Source organism: Stegastes partitus, unplaced genomic scaffold, assembly GCF_000690725.1.
Source record: "Stegastes partitus isolate 25-593 unplaced genomic scaffold, Stegastes_partitus-1.0.2 Scaffold167, whole genome shotgun sequence".
Lineage (NCBI taxonomy): Eukaryota > Metazoa > Chordata > Actinopteri > Pomacentridae > Stegastes > Stegastes partitus.
Window position 1 is genome coordinate 417,900 of NW_007577898.1, and position 10,190 is coordinate 428,089.

Below are 10,190 nucleotides of genomic sequence, written 5' to 3' on the forward strand. Positions count from 1 at the left end.
CGCTTTGTACACGCTTTCCATCAGCGAGGCTCGAACGCAGTGGGAAGCTCTGAATTCTCCAGAAGCCCTGCGCTACGTCCACCCACTGCGCTCCACACATCCCAGGAATAATCACACTGACATGCTTTTGCGGTCCAATTTGCAATTAGACACTATATCCTGTAAAAAGTCACACAGTCGCAGCCAACCTTTCAGTAACATTCGCAGAAGCCTCGAGTGTTTCTCTGTATTCGATGTGAGGGGCAACGGAACAGTCTGTGCAGCAAAGCGAACGTGTACCTACTGAATTATGAACAGAGCTGATTTCAAAGTCTGAAGGAACCACGAATTAGCCTTAAAGCTCACTGATTAACATGTTGTGTGTAACTGCTTTATTCCGTGCGAGTACCAAATAGCACAAACTGTGGTGTCTACAGGGAGTTCGGTACCCAACTATTTCCTGGCTTCAACCGGCTGAGACTCCTGGATGCTGCTGCTTTCAGCCAAGAAATAATCCCACATAAAACCACAAACTGTTGTTGTTACTCGCTGGTGTAGTCGATGGAGTGTTCATTAATAATTATTTCAATAAGCCAAACATGACAGAATTTGAGTCCATCAGTTTAATCATGCTTCTATGTTACAATAGGATCTCCAAACGCACAGTTTTTCTCAACACCCAGGTTAAAGAAGTTGCCTTTTCCTCCTTTGTAAGCACTGGTGACTAATCTGGCCCAACCGTGTTCTCCCTGAAAGCAAGAAAACAGCGTTGTTCATTTTGTATGCACGAAGCACAATGTCTGAGAAAATGCTTTTACAAAAAAAGACTTTCTTCCTCAGCACAAGCAAATCTAAATCGACAGGTTACTTCTTGCCACGATTTGGACAATTTTTTAGCTACAAAGCTGATATATGTTAGACTGAGAAAACCAACCCAGAACTCTCCCCAGGAGTTCCTGACGATCCAGTACTCCACCCCGTCTGCGTCCACGCCCCATCCGGCCACGGACACGATGTGATTTGGCAGAGAAAGAGGGTGAAACTCGGAGAAAATCCCTCCGGAGTATTGCTCCAGGCCGCCAGTCGCCATCAGGGCACAGCTGAAACACAGAGACGAGTGTTTCTGGCTGTCTGACGTCCTTTTCTTTGATGGCGATCATGCGGCGATCAATTTTGAAAACAACCTTTCATGTGGGATCAAACAAGGGCCCAGATCGCCCGTGCATTGGCTGCATTTGTACAGGCAACAAACGTCTAGCAGCTTTTTCTAACCTGATTATCTTATTTGGATATTGTTAAATCTTTCTGACACGTTAATGAAACAGAATTTCTCGTGCAGTGTTTTATTTTACTGGGTTACAAAGTGCGATACACGCCTGGAGGCTCTTCTTCAACTTCAATGAAGCCTTTATGTTTCCAGTGACAAGTTTAATCTGCCTTACCTGCAGATATTACAGAAGTAACCTGAGAAGTTCTCGAGATGTTTAAAATAAATACTTCATGAGTTAATTTTAAAGACAGCATAAAACTGTCGAAACCAGAGCTTCACTAAAAAGACTAACAGCAAACGTAAAACGAGAGCAGTGAAATTGTTATGAGAAATAAAGCTGTGTGTGTTAAAGCAGGTTCAAGAAGAAAAATATCACATGTAAACCCAGATATAGATCTGTACACAAGAGATTTCCCAAACTTAAAGGCTTTGATTTGACTTTATTTTGAGACTTTTCTGAGTGAAATCCAGCTCTACTCTGCTGCCGGCTCTCTTAAAGGTTTTAGGAATGATTAAATATGTATCTACTAATGAAAACTTCACTGAGATGAAGAATCGCTCTGCAAAGTTCAGGCTGAATCTCCTCCTTCACACTGAGGATGTAGGTGGATGAATAATTAGAGGCGACTTGGGAAGATGACTTAACTCTACCTGATGGGACCGTTGGTGAAAATCTCAGCTTTTATCTGGTCTCTTCCAGAAACTTCTCCGTAGTCTCCCACTTTCCAGACGGTGTAGTTCTTCACAACGGCGCAGGATTGAAAGAAGGAGCACGTGCCACACTGGTTGAACAGCTCGCACTCTGAAACAAGTGAAGGCAGTTAGTTAGACTGATTTACATTCAGTTGATCGCTCAGTTTTAAATATATGTTCTGGGTTTTTGTTCTGGCTCAGAAATCTGTGTGATTTTCTGTTATTTCTGACCGATTATAATTCTATCACGCCTGATTAAATTAAACCCTAATTACTAAAACTTGTTAATTTTTTCCCCTCAATTAGTATTTTGGTGTTAATTACAAGCGCTCTGGGTGGAGCCAAAAATGTTCTATGTAGGGAAAACCTTGTCTTTTAATGAAGTTGTGTAAACTAACACTGCTACTGTGTTGTAACTGAATCATGTAAAATAACGTTTACAACTAGTTCAGCTACATGTAATAAAAAATTAAACAATATAATGAAAACCATTGCACAAGACTGCAGGTAGCTTCAAGTTGACAATATAAAGGAATTTAGCAACTGTCCAGACTTAAATCTATTTTTTTTCTACTACATGGTTCTACGCTACGATAAACGGCAAAAATGTGTGGACGCTAAACTACTGACATCTGATTCGGATGCCTCCGGAGAGGCTTCCTCCGGAGGTCTTCCAAACACCTGGGAGGAGACCTTGGGGCAGACCCAGAACCCACTGGAGAGATTATATCTCTCAGCTGGCCTGGGAACGCCTCAGGATCCCCCCAGGAAGAGCTGGAAAGCGTTTGCTGGGGGGAGGGAAGTCCGGAATGACCTGCTCCGCCTACTGCCCCCGTGACCCGACCCCGGATAAGTGGAAGACAATAGATGGATAAACTACTGCAGCCATGCATGAAGATTGAACATTAGGGCTCCAACCAATGATAATTTTCATTGTTAATTAATAAGTTGAATATTTTATAGATTTTTCAATTCATTGTTCTGTCTATAAATTGCACAAAATGGTCAAAAATGTCAGTGAGTGTTTCCCAAGGCACAAGGTGGCATCCCAAAATGTCTTACTTTGTTCACAACCCAAATATATTGACTTCAGAAATGTAAAGAAACTAACCATCCATCCATCCATCCATCCATCCATCCATCCATCCATCCATCCATCCATTATCTACAAACCGCTTAATCCTCACTCGGGTCGTAGGGTGCTGGAGTCTATCACAGGGCTACACTTAGAGACAGACAACCAAGCACACTCACATTCACACCTATAGACAGTTTAGAATCACCAATTAACCTCAACATGTTTTTAGACCTTGTGGGAGGAAGCCGGAGAACACGGAGAGAACCCACGCTGCACGGGGAGAACATGGAGACTCCACGCAGAAACGCGAACCGGTGACCTTCTTGCTGCGAGGCAACTGTGCTAACCACCGATCCACCTTGCAGCCCAGAAACTAACTAGAAAACATATCAATTCAAGAAGCTGGGAACAGAATTCAGACTCTTCTAAATAAAATACTCAAACTGATTAATCCATTATCAAAATAGCTGCCAATTAATTTAATGGTTGACAAATGACTGATTATCTGATTGATCATTGCAGCTCAGTTGAACATCTCTCTTGAAACACTAATCAGCTGCTACAACAGCTTCTGCTCTTCTGGTTGCCACTTGATTTTAGAGTTTGGCTGCAGGATTTTCTCCTCCTCAGCCACAAGAGCTCAGTGTTGGCGGTCCAGTTGATAGGTGTTGGATGTGCTTGAGGCCACAGCTCTTTGCAGGCCAGACAACAAACTGGGAGGACCTCCATTTATTTACAGTTTTGAATTTGTGCGTGGGGCCTTGTTGTGTTCAAACACGTCAGCGAATTCTCCAAACTGTTGCTGCAAAGTTTGCAAAACACCTGCTTTCGATATGATTTTTTTTACCTAGTTAAGAAGTCTATATGGTGTTTTTGATATGGTGGAAGACATATTGTGAGTAAAATAAGCAGTTAGTGCCATGGCTAAGCAGTGTCACCTTGAAACTGTAGCGAACTCACAGTCCCAAAAACAACATTTTCATTTGTAACAATCCTAAAGAACGAATCTGGTCAACATGCAGGCTGAGGCTTTATGTATCAATGTTCTTCTTCAGAATCAGTTTCCAGTTCAAACACCTTTTGCGCAACAACTTTCTATTGTGTAGCACAGAGCAGTTTAGCAAGTTTGAGCAGAAGCCAAAAAACTTCTACATTTGTAACTTGGATGCACAAAAATTAGTTTTGAGGGGTTGAATGAACAACAAGAGAGGGACACTAAGATTCCCCTTAACCCTTCTATTATCTTTGGAGTCAATTCGACATCATTCAATGTTTCACATCTCTACATAAGTCATTGACATTATTTTATCAGTTTTCTTTCAAAGGCTATTTACAGATAAACTTGGGTAACAATTTTAACTATGATATTTTCTGGAGGTTTAAATTGCTGGGCTCAAGTTGAACCCAAGGACAAAAGATGTCAGTAAATTTGAAGGTGATAGGAGGGTTACATAGAGCTGGCTCTTATCTTTCTAGAAAATTCATTTAAATTTAATTACATGAAAGTAGGGCTGCAAGGTGACTCGGTGGTTAGCACTGTTGCCTCGCAGCAAGAGGGCCACCGGTTCGCATCCCGGTGAGGACACCTGGATCTTTCTGCGTGGAGTCTCCATGTTCTCCCCGTGCAGTGTGGGTTCTGTCCGGGTTCTCCGGCTTCCTCCCACACAGTCCAAAAACATGTTGAGGTTAATTGGTGATTCTAAATTGTGTGAATGTGAGTGTGCTTGGTTGTCTGTCTCTAAGTGTAGCCCTGTGATAGACTGGTGACCTGTCCAGGGTGTCCCCTGCCTTCACCCTGAGTCAGCTGGGATAGACTCCAGCCCCCCCACGACCCTAGTGAGGATTAAGCGGTGTATAGATAATGGATGGATGAAAGTAAGTTAATTTTCTTTTCCTTAGAAAAATGCACAGCCTCAATGAATCTCTGAACACATACTTTAACGGCCCCAAAACAAGATAGATATTTGTTTTACTTTGGTTCTTGGCTTGGTAGTTGTTGCAGGTTTCATCAGGAATGCCTTTCTCGTGTGCGTAAGCGTAGACTCTCAGGTGATCTCCTCCGTAACAAGAGCCCGCCTTCCCGCAGTCTATCACGTTCTGGACGGACAGGTACGCCGACGGCCACACTCCTCCGCGCTTGATGTTGATACGATCTTAAACAAAAGCACAAGAATAACAAATATTACGAAAAATGGTGAAGCTTGAATCTGTTCTTCCTCCTGCTCGGCATTCTCACTATGTCACTAACCGCTTGTAACAATACATACATTTTAAATCCACATGATAATATTCATTACATCCATCCCTCTATTCTAGTGTAGCTTCATCCCACCTCCATCCCTCTGTTGTCATGGTTACCAGCTAGTGCACTGGTGGCTCCCATTGCCCAGCAGGAGCCACAGTACTGGGGGATGTGTTGGTTCCTCGTCACGCTCACATAATTCTTCCCATCGATGTTCCTCCAGTCCCACGACGGAGGAAGGTCCGACACCTTCACATACTCCCGCGGCCGGGCCTGTGTCCTGAAACGAGTGAAGGATGAGGGGATGTGTATCAGTCATCATTACAGCACCTCCACACTTATGGCTCGCCCACATAGGTGTTTTCACTTGTTGACTAATTATATCTCCTCTCAGGACTGCGTAGGAAGCGCGCTGGCTACGATTGAATGTCAGCTCCCGCAATATCATGTGGGTGCTACAAACTGAAACTGTGTGGTGATTCCCATCATTTCTACGCACAGCCCACAGCCTGAGCAAGTGAACACACTGTCGTTTGTGTTAATACTATCCAGAGAAATCAGAACAATCAACCCGCTTACCAAAACACCTGCAATAATCTTGTAGTACACATTAAAAAATATATATTAAATCATATTTAATTTGACATTTCCAAGAGGGAGTTTCTGCTAAAAACCTGCACATTTAAATGAACAAAGCACAAAGTAATATTAAAGTAAACGCTGCGATGTAAATTTAATTAAATTACCTTCTTTCAGTTGGGTACTTTTAATTGTCAAATTTAGTACAATTACAGATAATCACACAGGGATCATACAAAGAGCTTTTCATCAACCTAATGGGTTTTTCTACATTAATAATAATCACTCTGTAAGCCATGTAGAAAAGGCCCAAAACATCTTAATTTGTTGCCTGTGTGACTCAGTAAATCATTTGAAAGCCTCAGGGAAACTCCTACGTTTGTGAAGTTTGCTGCATTTTTATTAAGGAGCTAATTGTTTAATGGAGAGCATTGGGGGCATTTTACTGATAAAGTACTGCCACGGTTCATTTGTCTCAACCGTGTCCCTCGTTTTTTTTTTCTTTGTTCTCTCCTTGTGTTTCTAAGGCTGTGTTTTGAATCACACACTTTTTCTTTTTCACTTGTACAAGTACGTACTACAGCTGCCTCCACAGTGCAGCCATGCAGTGTGCATACAAATGGGACAAACTACTTTGTCATAATATTGCGTCTTAAACCGCTGCAGTCTGTGGTGCGAAATGGGCTGTCGTCTGTTTGTGTGCTCAAGCTTGTACTTGTGCACGACAACCGCAACGTATGTGATGTAGCTGTGCAAAGACCTGGGGGTCATAATGGCCAAAAGAAATCATGCTGACTTGCATACTGCAAAAAACAACTGGATGTAGTGGGACGTCCAGGTGTTCTACATTTGACATACTATGTACATAACCTTTTTCTGGCATACTTTAGAAGAGAATAGAATAGAATAGAACTTTATTGATCTTGATAGTACGGAAGTATGGATACTGGAAAACGGCCTGAATGTTTCATATTTTACAGTGTTTCCTGTGCTTCCCTTCATTTGTTTACACTGTGATTTTAAATTAAAAAAAAAAAAAAAAAGAAGCAAAAAACTGTTTTTTACCTGTCATTTTATTAAATTACAGACGGTAACTAGTAAAATCATAGAACTTTTTTTTTGTTTACATGTTAACTGTAAAAGAACAGGCCACACATGTAAATCATCTCCACACAAAAAAATTATAAATGGTAATTCACACTTTTACAACAGTTGACTGTAAAATGACACTTTTTTTAACTTTTTGAAAAAAAAAAAGTTTTATCTCATTAAAAAGTATTGTCATTTTACAGATATTTTCTGTTGAAAGAAAAATTATGTATATTACGGACTGAGAAATTACTTTTTTTTTTCAAACTACTACAGCTTTTACTTGTTTTGTTAAATTATAGACAGATAATATCTAGTAAAATTGTATAAGTAAAATAAATTTGCATGTTTACTATTTAAAAACTATAACCACATATATAAAAAAAAAAATCACAAATAGTAATTTGTTGGTTTACAATGTGTGACTACAATTACAGTTTTATTTAAGTCAGCGAAACATAAAATTATTTTACAGATATGTGCTGTTATTTTGACCTTTTTATTTTTTACAATAACTTTCTAAGGCTCAAGTTGACACAATAACCCATGTTTCATTCTTCATTCCCACCCCATTAATTACCTCACAAACCATTAGATTATATTTATTTTATAGGCAGTAATTGAAAGTGGCTCCACCTTTGAGCAGTCAAAGATAATAGGTAATATAGTTATTACAATCATAACTATAATAACTACATCTAAAGTATACATAGACAGACTTTATCGCTGACACAGGGCATTATTTCTTTGAATTAGCACTTTTACCTTTAATATTTTAGATAAGTTTTATTGAGAAAGTTTTGGGTTTTTTTTTTTTTTTTTTTTTCACTTAAGTGGGACTTTGAATGTAAGGCTACATATTCGTAGTGCAGTCTTTGTGCTTCTCACTGATGTGCTCCGGACCTTAATATGTAAAGTTAAATCTTTACTGTATTGATCTTATACAATAAAGTTATTGCTATTGATCTTCACCTGAGGATATATTGAGGCCAGGTGAATTAGTATTTCATATATCCAAATATAAATATCTATACTTGTTTAGTAGATGTATAATGTCAGTTTAATGGAAAGCACTTTGACTCAACATTTGCTGTCTAAATATAAATAAAGCAGGTTACATGTGAGCTATTGTAGTCTTTGCTCCCACATTTTACTGCATGTACACAATTAAAGTGACATTAAGATTGATTTGGTTTTCAAGTGAGTTAATAATACAAGACATTGCACAAAAAGAATATATAAACAATACAATATAGTAAAAAAGTAGTAATGCAAAGAGGACAAATCCAAGCTAACAGAGCTGGAAACTCATGCTAACTGACTGTTAATTACAATGTAAATACAAAGTTTACGTTATTATTCCAACATCACGATGAGTTTTTCAAATAATCCCACAACTGAGTACTATTTAAACTTCACTCCGGAGTAATTAAGGACTATTAAACCAGCGTTTTTTATACTTCCAATACTAATTTCTTCACTATGTAGTCCAAGTGTGAGGAGTAGCGTTAGCGTTACTTTTCTTCGAGGTAAACAACCAACTGAAACCATGAACCCGAGTCACTGTCAGCGGTTAAAACGAGCCTGTCCTCGTCTCTTACCTGACAAAGTCCGGCCTGTGGTCCCTGATGGGTTTGTAACAAGGCTCATACAGCAGTGTGGCGCAGATAATTTGCAGAGGAAATGATGATAAACAAAACAGTAGCAGCATCATGTCTGGAGACGCCATCTTGGCTCCTCCTCCTCCTCCTCTGACGCAGGGACGCAATCCCAGCGCGTCCCCTGTCGGCGGGAACGCGCACGGCAGTTTAACAAGCAGGACGCTGTTGCACTGATGTTAAAGTTATGCGACTTTTATTTTACATCCTAAGGAGCGTTTTAAGGCGAGACAGTACAGGGAAAACATTTCTTTCTCATTCATTGGTAAAAGTTGTGATCTTTTCCTTATCATAATATGTGTTCTTTTAGTCTAATGGAAAGAAAACACTCCAAATACACATTAAGATGTTTATTTTACTACACTGTATTTATTTGTACCAGAAGATTTCAGTCATAATGCATGTATTTAAAGCAGTTGCATTGTTACACCTGGCTGTCCGGAGCTTAATTTATTTATTTTTATTATTATTATTGAATTATTTTTTCCATAGGCAATGTTCAACACCTAAAACTGATATAACATTTTAAAAAAAAGATTTGATTCCAAACTGTAAACAAAAGTTTTGAAACTGGCTTAATCCAATTTTGAGACTGTTGTTCTGAAAATGAATGCAAATTAGAACATATATAGGCTAATTTGCATCTTTAAACACATATCTACACAGCCTGCTATTGGCATCAAGGCCCTATGACACTTTAACTTGTTCTGTGGAACTTATCCTGGTTGTTTTCTCCTGACTAGATCCTTGCTTGTGTTGTATCTGCTCTCAGATGTACGTCGCTTTGGATAAAAGCATCTGCAAAATTTGTAAAATTGTAGAAACTGTAGAATTGTAAACATAAATACAGAAAATTTGAAAGAAAAATATCATTGTCTTATTCTAAACAATCAGCTGCAGAAGCTGTTCACCTGTAGTGTCTCAGTTTACGACAGAGCACTTGAACCCTGGTGTTAACAATAATCTATGTATCAGCAGTGTAACCAAGCAAATTTACTCCAGTAGTATACAATAATGCTGCTTTAACTTTTTACTTTAGTACCCTAAGGAGGGAAATATTGTCCTTTTTTCTTCAGTATACCAGAGAGCAGTCTCCTATAACTGATAGCAGCTACGAACACATTATTAACACAAAACTATACTTAGATAACATAATATTATTACGGCTGCAAGGTGGCTCTGTGGTTAGCACTGTTGCCTCGCAGCAAGAAGGTTGCCGGTTCATTTCCCGGTGGGGGCACCCGATGGAGTTTGCATGTTCTCCCCGTGCAGCGTGGGTTCTCTCCGGGTTCTCCAGCTTCCTCCCACACAGTCCAAAAACATGTTGAGGTTAATTGGTGATTCTAAATTGTCCATAGGTGTGAATGTGAGTGTGCTTGGTTGTCTGTCTCTAAGTGTGGCCCTGTGATAGACTGGTTACCTGTCCAGGTGAACCTGCCTTCACCCTGAGTCGGCTGAGATAGACTCCAGGCCCCCCGTGACCCTAATGAGGATTAAGCGGTGTATAGATGATGGATGGATGGATGGATAATGTTATTACATTAGAAATGTAAATATTTAACCATATATAATGCACTTAAAATCAGCTCGACCTTTACTAGT

General features: G+C 39.7%; 1 protein-coding gene across 1 annotated transcript; it reads right to left on the reverse strand.

Annotated features, from left to right (window-relative positions):
* Positions 1 to 587: 587 nt before the first annotated feature.
* On the reverse strand, positions 588 to 8,678 carry LOC103355759 (cathepsin Z). The gene is made up of 6 exons (XM_008279674.1): positions 8,532 to 8,678; positions 5,379 to 5,542; positions 4,994 to 5,173; positions 1,901 to 2,051; positions 914 to 1,079; positions 588 to 728 (listed from the first exon to the last, which is right to left on the reverse strand). The coding sequence occupies exons 1-6, from the start codon at positions 8,657 to 8,659 to the stop codon at positions 615 to 617; spliced, it is 903 nt and encodes a 300-aa protein (XP_008277896.1). The 5' UTR covers positions 8,660 to 8,678; the 3' UTR covers positions 588 to 614.
* Positions 8,679 to 10,190: the final 1,512 nt, after the last annotated feature.

Coding starts and splice junctions, on each gene's coding strand:
- LOC103355759 (XM_008279674.1), bottom strand. CDS start 8,659: ATGGCGTCTCCAGACATGATGCTGCTACTGTTTTGTTTATCATCATTT. Junction 5,174..5,378: donor AGCCACCAGTGCACTAGCTG/GTAACCATGACA, acceptor CTTTTGTTTAAG/ATCGTATCAACATCAAGCGC. Junction 2,052..4,993: donor CTACCAAGCCAAGAACCAAA/GTAAAACAAATA, acceptor CACTTGTTTCAG/AGTGCGAGCTGTTCAACCAG.